Source organism: Mustela nivalis (assembly GCF_964662115.1).
Source record: "Mustela nivalis genome assembly, chromosome: 8".
Classification (NCBI taxonomy): domain Eukaryota; kingdom Metazoa; phylum Chordata; class Mammalia; order Carnivora; family Mustelidae; genus Mustela; species Mustela nivalis.
The window spans coordinates 109628585-109646082 of record NC_139027.1 but is presented as its reverse complement, the minus strand read 5'-3'; the positions used below and the strand labels follow the sequence as shown (position 1 = coordinate 109646082).

General features: G+C 39.3%; 1 protein-coding gene across 3 annotated transcripts in view; it reads left to right on the top strand.

The window, feature by feature from the left end:
- SNAP25 (synaptosome associated protein 25) overlaps positions 1-17498 on the top strand; it is an 84029-nt gene that overhangs the window by 49176 nt on the left and 17355 nt on the right. For all 3 annotated transcript variants that reach the window (XM_082744412.1, XM_082744414.1, XM_082744413.1), the window contains 3 exons: positions 6261-6396; positions 8295-8336; positions 14285-14333. In XM_082744412.1, coding sequence (XP_082600538.1) covers positions 6325-6396; positions 8295-8336; positions 14285-14333 — 163 coding nt within the window. In that variant the 5' untranslated portion in view covers positions 6261-6324. The remainder of the gene's footprint in view (positions 1-6260; positions 6397-8294; positions 8337-14284; positions 14334-17498) is intronic.

Genomic DNA, 17498 nt, shown 5'->3' with positions numbered 1-17498 from the left:
AGCAGGCTTTGTTGGCCTGGACCGCACCATTAGCCCAAGCGACATGCATGATGAAGGTTCAATGTGCTAATAATATGAGTGACTGTGCTATCCCACCTGGACACTAAAAACCATTTCACTAGGACTATCCTTTCAGCTGATCTGTTTGGGGTTCATCAACATCAGTAGGCCTCTGCAGGTGCTATCTCTTAAAAGGTTAGTATGCCTGGGTTTGGGGCTTGTGGGGCAAATGTATCCAACACTAGCATGACGTATCCCAACAGAAGATCTGGAGACATACCCCATGCCTACTCTCCCTCTAGTCTTTTCAGGGGTGTGGACACTACTTTTTCAGCTTGAAAATGCTGTGCACTTGAGATCGTTACGTCCTTGGCCCTCCTCCCAGATCAGACATCCCTCACCTCTTAGAGCAGGGCTAAGGTGCGGGAGCTCCTGGGGAGACCGTGGAAGGGCTGAAAACAAAGATATCCACCAGATGGCTTCTCTGCCATCACACCAACAGCCCATCAGCCAGATCCTTGTCGGCTGCTGTCAACTTGAAGCTGGGGCAGGGTGGGGGGTGGGGAGGGCCCTACAGCTGTTTTTCAGGAGTTGAGAATAGCAACTTTGGGAGGAAATTGCCAAGGAAACCCATGAGACCTGAGTGTGTGTGTGTGTGTGTGTGTGAGAGAGAGAGAGACAGAGACAGAGACAGAGACAGAGAAAGAGAAAGAAAGAGAGACAGAGAAAGATAAAGAGACAGAAACAAAGAGAGACAAAGGGAGAGCAAGAGCGAGCACCATCGGGAAATAGACCTGGAAGAGAGAACTAACAATCATACTCTAGTTTGGAAAAAACAGGACCCGCCTTCTAATAAACTAACTTATTAGGAGGAAAGGTCAGTTGCTTGCTTAGAGTGAACGAAGATGATCCCCCAAGGAACCCAGCAGCAAAATACAAAGATAGAGAACAGGGAGAGAAGATGCTTTTATTTGTCTCCACGTGGCAATCCTGTGAGAGGTGTTGCTTCAGGACTGCAGGCTCGGGCACTCTGCTGGTTTCCCTGGTTTCAGGCTGCTGTAGGGCTCAGCACCTCAGCAACGTGCCTCCTGGCCAGCCATTAGAAAGGAAACCTAGTTAACAAATACTGGATTTCCTCCATTCTTTGCAAAGGGTACAGGCTTATCCCAAACAAGCAAGGCTTTCCGAATATGAAGCCCCCAGGTCATTACAAACAAGGTTGATCAGAACTTTCTATGATATATTCCCTTCATCTCTCCTACACTGTTGGTAGGAATGCAAGCTGATGCAGCCACTCTGGAAAACAGTGTGGAGGTTCCTCCAAAAGCTGAAAATTGAGCTACCCTACAACCCAGCAATCACACTGCTGGGTATTTACCCTAAAGATACAAGTGTAGTGATCTGAAGGGTCACATGCACCCAAATGTTTTTGACGACAATGTCCACAATAGTCAAACTATGGAAAGGATCTAGGTTCCTTCCTAGATAAATGGACAATAAGATAAATGGATAATAAGATGTGGTGTGTATATATATATATATATATATATATATATGCATATATATATATATACAATGGAATACTATGCAGCCATCAAAAAACCCCAAATCTTGCCATTTACAATGACATGGATGGAACTAAAGGGTATTATGCTAAGCAAAATAAGTTGATCAAAGACAATTATCATATGATCTCTCTGATATGAAGGATTTGAGAGGCAGGGCAGGGGGTTGTGGGGGGAAGGGAGGGAAAAAATGGAACAAGATGGGACCAGGGAGGGAGGCAAACCGTAAGAGACTCTTAATCTCAGGAAACAAACCCAGGGTTGCTGGAGGTAAATGGGATGGGAGGGATAGGGTGGCTGGGTTATGGACATCGGGGAGAGGATGTGCCATGGTAAGTTTTGTGAATTGTGTAAGTCTGACAATTCACAGATCTGTAACCCTGAAGCAAATAATACATTATATGTTAGTAAAAAGTAAAAATTTAAAAATAAAAGTCTCTCCCCAAGGGAAAAAACTTTTTTTAAATAAAAGTAAAAAAAAATATACTAAATTCCTCTCAGAAAGCCTATGACTCTAGGATTATGTGCCCTGTTGAAAAAAGCTGAGGCTCAGAGATGGTGATAAACTTACCCAGAGTGAGCCTGCAACCTAGTGCTCGAGTCAACCATCTATGCAAGCTCTTGTCCACTCCACTAAGCTAGGGCTCACAATCTACTCCACATTTCCATGGATGCACCATTTATTCTGAAGTGTAGATCCCAGCCACCCAGAAGAACACAGGAATTTTGTTTCTGCCTAGTTCAAGGTTCAGAAATGGCTTAATGTAAATTCCTTGCAGTTTCTGCTTTCTAGATCCCTAATTTCCAAAGTGCAGACATGTATTTAAATAAAACACGAAGCATATAGAGCCCTATATCATGAGTACATATTATGGTGGCCAGATCTGGTGTTCAAAAATTACCTGGCTCAGGGCACCTGGGTGGCTCAGTTGGTTAAGCATGGCACTCTTGATTTCAGCTCAGGTCATGATCTCAGGGTCATGGGATTGAGCTCCATGTTGGGCTCCACACTCAGAGGGAAGTCTGCTTGAGATTCTCTCCCTCTGTCTCCTCCCTCCCCCACTCATGCTCTCTCCCTCTCTCCTTCCCCCACTCATGTTTTCTTTCTCTTTCTCTCAAATAAGTTTTTTTTTTTTTTAATCAGCAGGCTTGGGGCACCTGGGTGGCTCAGTCATTAAGTGTCTGCCTTCAACTCAGGTCATGATCCCAAGGTTCTGGGAGGGAGCCCCACATGGGACTCCCTACTCAGCGGGAAGCCTGCTTCTCCCTCTCTAGCTCCCCTTGCTTGTATTCCATCTCTCTCTCTCTCTCTCTCTGTCAAATAAATAAATAAATATCTTTTAAAAAATAAAAATTAAAAATCAGCAGGCTCATGGTATGATGCTCTGCTGACATTTTAAATGGCTACACACAGAACTAACCTAATATAAGCTTACTACCTTTTTTTAAAAAATGCTGGTAAGTAGAAGGTAGTTCTGAAGCTTTTTCCTTCTTTTTTTTTTTTTTTTTTTACTGTGATTCCACATTTGTCACTTTGCCCAAGAACCACTGGGTATAAAAGAACTGTGAAATCTATTATCTCCAAAGAAGGTTTACTCTAGGACTCCTCCTATTGAGGAACCCTGAATAGTCTGAGTTACTTCATAAGAGTAATACATGTGGAAGAGTCTAATAATATGTGCCAAATTAAAATCCCAGAGGACTTTAACCTTAACTGTTGAGAAAGCAGTACAGCAGCAGACCTAGGAGATGAGTTCATTGAGGGCCTGACTCAGAACCTGATTATATTTGATGAAGACTTTTCATTTTATTTTTGGGAAAAAAAAACCCTTCTCCTACAAGTAATAATAACAATAATTATTAGAATAATAACTAAATATGGGGGCACCTGGGGGCTCAGTCAGTTAAGCATCTGCCTTCGGGTCAGGTCATGATCTGGGGATCCTGGGATCGAGCCCCACATCAGGGGCTCCCTGCTCCCATGGGGAGTCTGTTTCTCCTTCTCCCTCTGCTCCTCTCCCCTGCCCATGCTCTCTCTCGTGCTCTCTCTTTCTCTCAAATAAATAAAGTCTTTAAAAAATGAATAATAATTAAACATGGTATTGCTCCAAGGCCCTCAATCTAAGTTCCTTTCCCATCTTCAATTTTAAATAGAAGAACATACGCAGATATGTTTTTCAGTTGGGAATTCATGCTCCTGTGCAGTATTTTTATTCCGATCTACGTTTCTTCTGGCCTGCCTTTGTTATTGTAACACCCACTGCTATAACAAAATAAAGTGCTCACCTTTTCAGTAGTGCAGTACAGTAGAAGTGCACTGTCCTTTCATATGAAGGTTCAGGTCTTTGTGGTTAACTCTCAACTTGCCTCCTTGCAGGAATTCCAAGGCCCAAGTTCTTGCTGTCTCATGGCCTGGCCATCCTCTAGGGCTCTGGCTTTTTTGGTAGAGAGGGAAAGAGAGGACACAGAAAGAATGCCTGCTTCTGAACGGCCTTCGCGTGGCAGGGATGCACATCATTTCCACTGTAACTCACGCGCCATTTCTACCAACTATACCACCTCCGTGCAGGGAGAACTGGAAATGTAATTCCCAACTGGGCAGCCATTTCCCTATGACCATGCACTACCATGGAAGAGGGAGGGAGAATTCCAGCCCACTTAACCATCTCAGCCACAAAGCAAGAGCCCAGGCCTTCTACAGTTGTGCTACTCACAGAGAAGGTTTTAGTGTATCAAATATTTATCATCTCAAACCCTTCCTTGGGCTCTTTATCTTGTTACCTCTGATGGCCTTTCCTGGGGACATGACTTCCTCAGGGAGGCCTGCTGTGACCCATAGGCAGGTATGGTGTGACCCAAAAAATTAGCTTCATCCTGAATAATTGAATTTCCTTATTTGACTCCCAAATTCCTAATTAAGCTGTTGCTCCATGACAATAGTGAATCTACCTGTCTCATTCATCACTGTATCCTTAGTGCCTAACACTGCCCTGGCATCTTAAAAATACTCAATAAATATTTGAGAAAGAAGGGAAGACAGGAGAAAGAAAGAAAGGAAAAAGGAAGAGGGGAACGGGGCTGGTTGGCTTCAGAGGGAGCTACCTGTAATTTGCATCCTATGGAATTTCAGGTGTATAACCAAGAAAGGGCTGGTCACATTTCAGAAACAAGAATCCATCCCTTTCTGGAAAAATAGCTATGCATACTCACATAAGCCTTCTCGGCAGCCTCTGATAACAACGGAAGGAGACTAAAAATTTTCTACCTTTAGCTCCATTGCTGGGGAGGGAAAAATTGACCTCTATCCTTTAAGATTCTTTTAGCTGGTCTTAGACTTAAACTGACATGAGACAGATTAACAGGAGAAAAATCAAATTTAATTATATGTAAATGGGGAATCCACATAGATATGAGTGCCAAAGGCAGTCAGGCAAAATGAGGTATATATGTCATCCTGGACTAAGGAGAAGAGGGTAGGAGTCTGGAACTTCAAAGGAAAGGAAAAAAATTCACAGAAAGATTAAAAAAGAGTAACTGGTTGGTAAACAAATGTTTGCTGGGCTATAGAGAAACAATGCAATATAGGGAGGAATTGTAATAATCAGACTTTGCTAAATCCTTCTGTGTCTACCATCCCAAATTCTTGTTATACTGTATTATCTATGGTGCTTGCTCCTTTCCTGGAGGAGTTTCTCTATCTAAATTCTTGTAGGCACTTAGGGCCTGCCCTTAGCCTCTACAGTCTAAATGCTTCTAAATGCGGTGAAGTACGACTCAACATCAAAAAGGAACTAACTATTAATACATGCTACAACACAATAAATCTCAAAATCATTATGCTAAGTAAAAAAAAGAGACAAAAAATAGTAGAGACTGTATCATCCAGTTATATAAAATTGTAGGAAATGCAAACTAATTTATAGTAACAGAAAGCAGATAAGCAGTAGTCTCAACACAGGGGTAAGATGAGATGCGATGAGTGGGTGTGTAGGATTACAAAGAGTCTGTAAAAACTTTGGGTGTGATGAATATGTTTTCCTAATTGTGGTCATGGTTTCCTGTGTGTGTACATATGTCAAAATTTTTCAAACTATACACTTCAAATATGTGGGATTTATTATATGTCAATCATACCTCAATAAAGGTCTTAAAAATAAAATAAAAATAGAAAATAAATGTGAGGTTAAAAGTATACTAACCCAGGGGCACCTGGGTGGCTCAGTCATTAGGCATCTGCCTTTGGCTCGGGTTATGATCCCAGGGTCCTAGGATCGAGCCTCACATCAGGCTCCCTGCTGGGTGGGGGGCCTGCTTCTTCCTCTCCCACTCCTCCTGCTTGTGTTCCCTCTTTCACTGTGTCTCTCTCTGTCAAATAATAAATAAAATATTTTTTAAAAAAGTATACTAACCCAGAACCACATCCCTCGACACCACCATTCAAAACTCTTGGGTGGTGTGCCTTAAAAATGCTTCAAATGTAGACAGGTATCTGTCTCCATTGTAAAGCTGGCAAGTATGTATGTATAATGCACCTTTTAGAGAAATAGCAAGATTCTACTGAACCCTGAGTATGGCTTCTGTCTTTCAGAAGATGACTGAGTCATGGAGACAGAGTGTAGGCTATTTAGCTCTCCTATTTGCACATACGACACGCACTTACATAAACTCTCACATGTTCAAATCTGCTTTTTCTAGGTTTTGTGTCCAAAGCCATCACTGACCCCCAGGCCAAGGACCCAGCCACCCCCCCACCACTACCATGGCCGAAGACGCGGACATGCGCAATGAGCTGGAGGAGATGCAGCGACGGGCTGACCAGCTGGCTGATGAGGTGAGGAATGGGACGTGAGAAAGGAGCAAAACATGGGGAGCTGAGTTTGTCTTATTCAGGTTCAGGTGGAAAAGGTCTACTAACATCTCAATTTTAAAAACGGAGGAGTAGGACTTTGATTTTCTATACACCTAACACCTCTACAGATAGGAATGGGTAGATAAACCTACATATAACTAATGTCTTAGCCGAAACTCCCAATTCCTAGAAATCTAGAGAAGTCAAGATCCCCTAAGAAAAGCTGTCTTTGGCTGTCTGGAGCTGGCCTGATTCTGAGAGCTGATTGTTACATTTTCCAGAATCTTTCAAGCTGGTGTTAAAATTGACTTATACAAATTGATAATTAAATAGATTATATTAAAAACCAAGGGCAATAAACACTCAAAACTCAATCAGTTTTTAAATATTTCCCTATTACCTATGTTCTCAAAGTTTTTGATTTGTGTTACAACTATAGTGCAGGAATACCATATAACAGCGTGTTACTGTACATCTTCCCAAATTCACCTTCAGGGATGCCATGCTGTGTTCAAAAATCAGACAGGTTAAGGATGTTTATAGCACAGGAATCTGCAAATGCTCCCAACCAGGATTTGATTTACTGTTTTGTTGACTGTCTAAACTTAAGTGGAGAAAATATTAATAACATAGATTGAACTTCAAAGTGTGCATGTCTCTAGCCATTATTCTTTAATTAACACACAAAAAAATGGAGAAAATCTAGTATTTGAAAAATTTTTTGTCTTCAGCAAAGAAGTCACTTGTATCATTGACAAAGTAGCAAAGTCCCAACATTTCTTTATTGTCTCACTTTTCGCTTACTCATTAATGCAAATGACATTCATGTCAGAACTACACTTGTTCTTTGCCTGCTTAGCAGTGGACACAAGAGTTCAGCAAAACTTGACAAAAGCTTTCTGTGAGAATCAATTTGCTACTTGAAATTTATAATAAAGGGCTTTGTGTATTGTATTATCTATAAATTTTATGATCTCGATCCCTTCTATCAGGAAAATAATAAGTTTACATAACAACTATACATATATGTATATTCATATCTGTTTTATATTCACATATTCATATTCATTTATTTTAGCATTTACCAGCATACCACGGCTTATAGCCATTTTATTTCAACAAGCAGCCTCCTAACAGCTCTTCCTGGAAACTTAACATTCTTCCTGCTCCTGCAGAATCTTGTCCAAAATAAGTTTGTCACTTAAAAACAAAGCCTTGAGAAATCACACTCGTTCTGGAGTCTAGTAGTTCGTTTCAAAGGAACTGAGAAAAAAGTGACAATGATGTGCCTGAGGGACCAGTGCTGACTTCAGACTTTCCATCTCACTTTGTCTTATCTAAGGCTGAAGATAATTATTGTAGCTGTCTCCTATAGGCTGGTTATTTCAAACATGCTTGATTTTTTTTTTTCACCCTAAGGCGACAGCTTAATTTGTATTGATAAGAACTTCCAATTGTGTTTCTAGGAGCTTTATAAGAAACTTGATGTTAGATTCATCTCAATTCATGAGAAATTATGTTTGTGTTTAAAATTCAATATTCCTGGTCCAAGGAGGCCAAATTAATCCTCTGACTATTTGAGATAATTTTTCATGCATCCTGCACATGCAAAATTATCTTTTCCAGATTACTTTGTCTTTGATATCAAGATCAGCTTCATCATATGGTTTTGATTTTAGAAGATCAGCTTTAATGTAATTGCTTTAGGGAATCTTATTATGTAGAAAGACTGATAGGAAATAGATTGAAAATGTGTTCAGTTACAAACTTAAAAGAATATGTGATAATAACCCTTTGTGTCTCTCAAGTGAAGAGAATAGTTTAGATTTTCCAAGACCTCTGATTCCTGCATTCATAATTTTTTTTTTTTTAAATCTCAGTCACTGGAAAGCACCCGTCGTATGCTGCAACTGGTTGAAGAGGTAAGGAGTGGCCATGTTTCAAAATAAACTAATCCCTTTTGCTAGCATATTCTTTTCCTAGACCCTACTGCCTTTTCCTAGGCCATGATCCTATTGATTCCATTGATTCCATTATAGCCTACCTGGAATTCACATTAATGAAGGAGATGTCAGAAAGCCATCAAAGGATCCTCTCTACCTCCCAGCCCCGGCTACCTTTATAGTCGGGGAAGTAGAGAAGGATGGTATTTCCAAGTAAATGCTCCTAAGAAATCGTAGAACATTGAATCACTTTAAGCAAATATAAAGTCATTACTTACATAAAAACTTCATTTGTAATGCTTTTGATGCCTCTAAGTCACATCTAATCTTGACATTCTGTTTTGACTTAGCCACACATATGACTTTTAAAAATATATATCCCCGTAGACACAATGTTTTCAGAAACTGTAATATTGAGAGTCAGGCACTAAAATTCATGAAGTAATAGGAAAATTCTTTGATAAAAGGAATTTCAAGGCCATAACACAAATATAGAAACTCTTTTATATTCCCGACTCTGGATTGAACATCCATTTGCAAGGCATCGTTAATGAATCCCAAACTACTCTTAAATGGGTAAAATAGGGCAGATAGCAATAATGGAATCAAAAGGGCATTTACAATAAAGCTTGCTCATTCCAGTTGGGGAGAGCAGTAGTCAACCAGGAGGAATAAGTGGATTAATTGAACTTGCCCATTGGGAGAGATGAAGTGGAAAAAGAATGGGATGGGCTATATTTATCTTAACTGAATAAAACAAGTCTAATAGTTTTTATTCAGTGAAATGCTATTTTAGCTATGCTTTAAAACTGCTTATCAATTCATGTGTGGTTATCATTTTTAGAGATCTTGCGTGTTCTCGAGCAGAATGGTTAAATGAGCCTACTTGCCTCATGCTACTGTAAATTGCTTATGCAATGACATGAAAGGAAAGAAAAATCAATGTTATAAGGCTAACAGGAAGTTCGGCTGTCCCTCAAGCGAGGGAAGTCAACATCTTCCTTTATTTCTGCAGCTTCAGCTTCATATCCAGAAATGAAATATTGGCTAAATGTGACTTGCCACAAGAGGAGTGGGGAGAAGGGGGCACCGTAAGCTCCTCAGGACACAAGGGAAGGGGGGGAAGTACACTTACTGAAACCTGTTATCACAAAAAATGAGTACTTGAGCCTGCCATGTAGCACAAATTGGCTCCCACAGGAAGGCAGGCCAACACAGCAGCCCTTGGCAGCACAGAAAGCAGCTTTCCTTCTCTAAATGAAGAGAAATGTTGTTGTTGCTCTATTCTGGGAACACTCATGCAGAAATACTTGAGGACCCCCAAAGAGAAGGCAGGTATTCAAAATCTGAGTGCTGGCGAGGCTTTCAGAGTTGACTTATTGTCCCTCAGCCCATAATGAGAACAAACAAAAGGGGCAGATCTTCTTAACATTCCCACGTGAGTTCTCACGTTGACCTGAAGAGAACTCACATGTCAACTGACACGTTATATGTCTTTATGACCTTCAACCATAGACTCCAGGCTCATTTTTCATTTTCATTTATGTGTGTGCCCATGTGAAGTAAATTTCTAAAATATCAGAACTATCACCATTTGGTCCACCCGTGCAGTGTTGAAACCCTGCTTAGAATGTGCGAAGTGGTGGAACAAATGCATTAGGATGCATTACTTTGAACTGGTTCCTCATCCATCAGAGTCAGTGGGCCAATGAACTTCTTTTTTGCCTCTTCTTAAATGGCAGACAGTGTCGACCAGTCTTGAGTAAGTGGTGTTTGTTCTAATTTATTCTGGGGGAGAAGAAACTCTCAAAAGCTCTGTTTATTGAAGTAGTATACTTGAATCATACATTTTTGTTTCTCCTGAAGGATTTCTTGATCAAGCATGAGGTTGCCTCTTAGAACAAGGGGTGAAACAGATGGAAGCTAGTTCCTACCTCTCATAAATGAGAAAACGCTATTAGACTTTGTAGCCTTCGGAACTTATGAGCAAGGCATTATTAGCATAGGTTGATTGCTTTTACTTCCCCCTGGGTTATTTTATATTGATGGTCAAATACCCCTTAGGTCTAGGGCATTGGTTATTCAGAAGGTAGTCTGCTTTTCAATCAAAAAAGAAATTCTCTTTAAAGGAATCAGCATTAAATATTCATTAAAGGCAGAAATCATTTGGCAAATATGAGCACTGAAATACCAGGATCTTGCTCAGGATCCCAAGTGCTATATCAGTGCTATATAATTTGAATTGAGTTGAATTCTTACTGAAATTTAGTCTCAAAGACGGGAAAGTATACTAAATTTGTAGAGTCTCCCTAAGGCAGACAACACCACTTTCAGCTCAGTATAGGACTTTGTGCCAGTCCTCACAGACATTAGGGTGTAACAGAGTGGCAGGTATAGAAACTTGCTTTTTTAATAGGTGCCATTATTGGCATCTCAAGGATAATGTAAGGTTTTACAGAAATTAGTTGGGAAAGATCAGAAAAACTGGATACCACACATAGGCAAAAAGATTAGAAATCATATAGTACTTGGTTCCCAGTTTCGAGTTTCCCGTTGGCTCTTTTGATGGCTGCACTTCAACAAACGTGTATGGAAGGCCTCCCTTTGGGAGCGGGAGGGAAGATATAAATTGGTATCATGTGGGAAAACAGGAATGAACATAGCTCTCCAAAGTCAAGTCCTATCTTTGGAGCATGTAATTAATTCTGGTAACAGAGTCATGAATGTTTCCTCAAGAAGGGAATATTTGGTCCAGGCAAAAAAGTTGACTTTGTGGACACTACATACTGGGAATGAAGTCTACACATGAATGTCTTGGGCTATGGAAAGTCACCCCAGAAAGCCTCACTGCTTAAGGGCAGGCCAGACCAGAAGCACCACCTAGAGCTTTCACGGAGTAATAGTTACTGAGGTTCTTCAACATTGCATGGATGTTTTAAGCGTATTTTTTTTTTCATCCCAACTTATCTTTCAAGGCACCTTGGCGATGAGAAGAGAATAAGCATTCTAAAGCCATGCCTTTGTTATGCCAGACTTTCTACTAAAACTGGAAACTTGAAGCAGGGTAGTTCTTTTCACATAGGTAGATGTGGGGCCTTTGGGAATTCTCTCAGTTAAGGAAATGCCGGAAGAGTCCTGGTTTTAGTTCAGATGTGTTGGACTTGGGGGAAAGCATCTCAGAATGACAAAAGAAAGACTTAAAAATGTTCTAGGTATGGTCTTGATTCATCTGCAAGCAAAGAAAAATAAAAAGAGAGAAATGAAAAGAAAAAAGAAAGAAATGAAACAAATCCTCTGGTTTTTAAGTGACAGTTTTCCCAGCAATCTCAAACAGAATTAAATATCTCAAACAATTAAGCTAAGACAAAAATGGAACCACCTCCTCTCATTTCCAGCTATTAAAACATAATACTTAAGAATAAGAGAAAGTAATATTCTGCCTTCCCTGAAATACTGTCCTCATCCCTGCCCTTCTCCTCCCTTACATTTCTAGTTTCCCCAAAGAACAATCCAGTTATTTTGATAAAAACTGTCAGCAACACAATGAAATCGAATGTAAGTTCTAATATTTATCAAGAGCCTACTATATGCTGGGTACTATACCCAGAGCTATCTTCGTCAAACATATATAACCTAACTTAACTCTTGTAGGTCCCTACCTTTTACTACTATTCTGATCTCCATCTTATCAAGGGGGAAATTGCAGTACACAGTGATTAAGGAACTTGCTTGAGACTCTCAGCTACAAATGGCAGAGATGAAGTTAAAACCCAGGTGTTCCTGATCCCAGAGTATGAACTTATTTGTAACACTTCCCTAACCTCAGCAACTCCTACCATATTTCCTTTTTATTTGAGAATTCTGCAAAAAGCGGAAGGCTCTGAGGAAGCAAACACAGCAGCCCATTCCAAACTGATCGAGATTTTATACAAATTAAATCCTTTATCTTAATTGCTTTTTGGAACCGTAGCCTCCCCTGGAATTGAACTTTTAGAAGTCTTTACATTCTGTAGTTCGTTTTGTCCCTATACATACTCTGGGAAGTGAGGGAGCTGTTTCTGTTCCTGTCTGGGCACAGAAATGGTTGAAACACAGGCCAGTGTAAACAAATGTCTATTTACAGCACACGTAAAGAAAAGATTTTGAAACGTCTCCTGGGGTCTGGAATCTTGCTGCTCCAGAGGTATCCCGGCACCAGCAATATCATTAGATGGTAGAGCTTATTCAGAAAGCAAAATCTCGGGGTCTGTCTCAATCCTACTGAATCAGGGTCCACATTTTAATAAGATGTTTCCTGTGCAGGGGATTTGCCTGCATATTAAGGTTTGGGAGGTAGTGTTCTGGAAGCTTCTGACCATAGTAGGTAATGATGATATTTTTCATTTGCCAAATATCCTGCTATAGATGCATTTTCTGAAGATATTTATTTTATAAACCCTTATGTCATTCTAACTCTAGGCCAGGCACCATTCTAGCATGTGCCACATACTATTTCATTTAATTCCCATGACAACTCATGAGGTATTAACTATTATTATTGCTGTCTTACAAATGAGGGAACTGAGGCACAGAATAATTAAGACATTTACCTGAGGTTCCACAGCTAGGAAATGAAATCACCAGGATCCCAGGGCTGAGTCTGGCTCCAGAATTTGTGCTGTTGGTGACTCTGGAAGCCAACCTAAGCTCTCCAAATGACTTCCTAATTTCACTAACTGAAGCCTATCAAAATGTGTTCAGAGGAAACTTGGTTTTTCCTTTCTGGACCATTCTCTGAAATAGTGAGTTTATAAAACTCACAGAAAACATTTTCAATGCTCTGTATTTTAGAAGCCCTATTGAGTTGTTAAAATACTATTTCAAAACAGAACAAAACAAAGCTAAATCTTTCCGGGGACTTCCACTAACATCTCTCTCTTTCTTTCTCAGTTTAAAATAAGTCAGTGGAAAATATATGGGGCCATGAGAAATGTCTTCCATTCAAGTTTATTCTAGGGACCACCATGAGTATTCCTTGAAAAACAAATTAATCCAAACTGTTAGCAATACCTATTCATACTTATTAACAATCACCCTGTAAAATGAAAAGTCTTTACTTCACCAGTTTGAGCTCCCAGCAATGATGATTTTTAAGAATGAGCCATTCAAATATCTTTTCCCCTACCCACCACATCCTACTCCGATCACCAAATATTTCAGGTGGTGTTTGGTTTGTTTAGATCATGTGGAGTGAGATGAGGATTGCCTTTTCCAGACTTCTGCTTGTGGGTGAATTATTTTCTCATACTCTATTATTGTGCAGAATTTTAGATTTCAGAATAGAGAGCCTTTATTTCTCATCTGGCCATTGGTTTTCTAAATCTCACAGAACTTTTCCGCGTAGAGGGAAAATGGGAGGGTGAGTTCGGTTTGGGGCTGTATTTCTCAACCATTGTGAGGCAGTCACCTCACCCCCAAAGTTTTTTACTTACCAATGGGGCATCCAGTCCCAATTCACTGAGGGAAACTTCCTGATCCATCATGCCAGCAAAGATTTAGTTTAGAAGATTTTGAAAGGGTTGCTTTTTATAGTTGGTGTTATAGAAACTACAGGGCATTATTGTTTTGCAAATATAAAACCACACTATAATATTAAGTTGTGTGTTCCAATTCCATGCCAAGCCCCAACCCCAACCCTACCCCCATGGAAATTGAGCCACATCCCCCTCATCTATCCTAAGATTCACTGATAGGGCAAGTCCACAGATGACCACTTCCTCTGAGTCCCTCCTGCACCCTTAGTACACTTGCCCTATTTCCTCCCTCTTTTTCCTTTGGTCCTTCTTCATTTTCCATTTCTAGGGCTAATTGTCCCCTTACTGATTTCTCTTTCTCTCTTTTCTCTCTCTAACTCTTTATTCAACTTTGCTACCATTATTGGAATATAGAGTAAAGATGCTGGTATCAGGACTTTGGTTATGTTGGATGAACAAGGAGGTAAGTTGAGATTTCTTCAGTAAGAACAATTCCTCATCTGAATAAAGTGCATTTAAAAAAATTATTTGTGTACACACAGGTAGTCCTTCGAACATATTTATATGCATATATGAGTATGAGTATAAGGGTACTAGAGTTTCCACCATCTTGCTCTTTCCCTTTCTCTGTTGAAAAGATTGGTAGATATATGGGAATGTTAAAGCCTTCATGACTGATTGAATGTCACTACTCTCCCTATTAAATATGTTGGAGTAAGAGAATTTTTAAGGCAAAAGTCATTTTTTTTTCTTTTAATGATAGTATTTTGGACAGTTTGAGAATTCTCTGATCCTCCTTTCCCCTAATTTTCCCCATAAACTTAGTCTTCTTATAGTAATTCCTAGATAGAATGAGAGAATAATATATCACTTCCATTTCTTGTGACCATCCTATTTCAGTATCTGACAGTTTTGATTTCTAAGTCATCATGAGGATTCCTTAAATAACCAAACTAGGTCCTTTTAGGTCTTCAACAGGATATAAGCTGAGGGAGATCATTGGAAAATGGGGAATTGAACCATTTAAAATATTTAAATTGTTTTGTAATTATTATGGAACTGCTAAAAGCAACAAAAATCAGAAAACCCATGAAAAGCATCTTTATACTCTAAAGTGGAATCTAGAAGGATAACATTTTCTGTCAGTATATCTTGTGGTATGGTGATGCTTATTTAATTCTAGCCACAAGTTAGCTAGCTGATTCTATTCTGAATTCTTATCATAGCAAGCAAATTGCTGAGAATTTTTTCTCTTTATTTATGTTGTTGAAAACTTTAGAAAATTCTTAGAAGTCATCAGAAATTTTTAATGTCAAAGATAAAAATGTAAAATGTATTCACATCATAGGACACCACAAACAAAATTCAAAAATAAAGACACCTCAAATGGGGTGGGGGCATGGGAATTGCCATACAGATAACAGACATAAGGCATTTTCCTAAAATGCAGAGAGACTTTGCAAGTGATCAGAGAAAAGGGCAACAACCTACAAGCAAATTGATGTAAGATATAAATCATCAGTTTATAAACAGACATATGAAACCATGTTTCAACTGACAATGTCTTTAGCAGACCAATGCAAATTTTTAAAATTGATAAACACCAATGCTGTGAGTATTTGGGGAAAACAGAGATCTTCAATGTACAGATAGGCTCTTTAGACTGATATGTATGTTTGAAGAATGATTGGTTAATATTTTCAAATTATGATATACACCCATCTTTAACCAAGACATTCTACTCCTGGAATTATATGCTGCAGAAATATATTGACAGCTATTGTGTTTAAGAGTGTAAAACTGGAAACAGCCTAAATATCTGTCAGTGGGGAGACCAACCAAATGAATTATGGACTAGCCATAAAAGAAATATTCTTCAACCATTACACTAAATGAGATAAATCTTTACCACCTTCTGATGAGTTAGGGCAAGGCAGGGAGGAACTGGGAAAAGGTATCATTTGGGGTCCTCTGGGAGTAAATGCTGAGTCAGACGTGTATGAGATCTCTTGTGGATGCCTGTGATGGGTTAAGGGAAGAGGAATAGGAGTAGATGGGGAAAGCTGTTGACTGATGCAAGTCTAACAACTTATTAAAAGGAACAGAGCAGAGAGGATTTGGGAGGAAGTGCCTCAGACTCCAGTCCTGCTCTGAGAAAATGTCAGCCTTGCTGATGGGGAGTCCAGGGGCTAAGAAAACCCAATGGAGCAGCCCTACCGTAGGAAGGAATGTAGTGATGCCATTGTGCTTATGGCTATGGCTGAGCCATATGGCTGAGCTCATGGCTAGAAACATCCCAGTGACAGCATAGTCTCCATGAAAAGACTTTGGGGGATCCCTTAGGTGTAGCAACTGGACATGTGAGGTAACTACAAATTCCCTCTTAAAGGGAGATCTGAGGGGCATATCATCATGGCTGTCATATATAGACTTTTGTTTCTGTATTATTTATTTGTATTGAGCTTTGTCCATAAATATATGCCAACCAATTAAAAACTCAAGAGAAAAAAGTTTTTTTAAATAATTGAACATCAACCCCAACACTTACCCACAATTTTTAAAATACAAATTGTTAACGATTTAGACACAAATAACTGAGCCTAGTGACATAGTTGTGTTTTGAAGGAATTATAATAGCAGTGGCAGTCTTCAGAACTCCCCAAATAAATTTGCTATGTTGTAATAGTTGCTGGTTTGATCCATGTAACAATGTCCCAGATTTTGAAACTGTGGACATAGCAAATAACTTTTAAAAATTAACACACAGGTGCCCGTGTGGAAGAGTAGTACCTCATTTCCAGAGTTAAACTGATACATATACACTCAAATAATTAGGAATTCCACCTTATTAATTTTCATGTGAAGGGGACAGAAAAGGGAGAAAGGTAATTGCAGGAAAGTTCTGAGAAAGATTCAAAGTAATGCTTTCTTCCCAATACCATAAAACATTGACATAAAGACTTGGAAAATAATATATACAAATGTGGAATGAAAAAGAGAGAAAGTGAATAACATGCTTAAATTGAGTTGCAAATTTCATTGCACTTTGATGAAGAGATTCTTGAGATAAAATTTGCCAGAATCTCCATACAAAAATATATTCTTAAGCACAAGTGATTCTCAGGAACATCTATATATTATTTTTCTGAGAAAGGAAGCAAAAGAATAGATTTCCCCCAAAAGATAGTTAATATTCTCAGCTAAAACATTTCATTTGTAGCCACACCACGGTAAATGCTGAATCCCTCAGTAAACGTATTTTGTAGGCTAGCCTTGGTTTTACCAGATTCATGGTGATCCCAATGATACTGAGAAAAAACACACAACTGGAAAACCCCACAAAGTGAGTGGCTTCTGCCTGGTCTTAAGTGGTACATGTTCCATTTATACTATAAGGTGATTAGGGCCTTTTAAAATGATGGATGAGCCTAAGTCAACAACTGTCTTCATTGTCATGATAAATGCATTTTCATTCTGCATATGCTGTGTTTAGATGCTTTAAAATTTCTCTCCAGTTATGCTCTCCTAATTTTGTCTATGCCTCAGCACCAAAAATGTTGATTGCTTCTCTCCTGCAGCTGCACAGGAGTTTCAAGAAACAGACATCCTTCCAAAGAACCATTCCAGG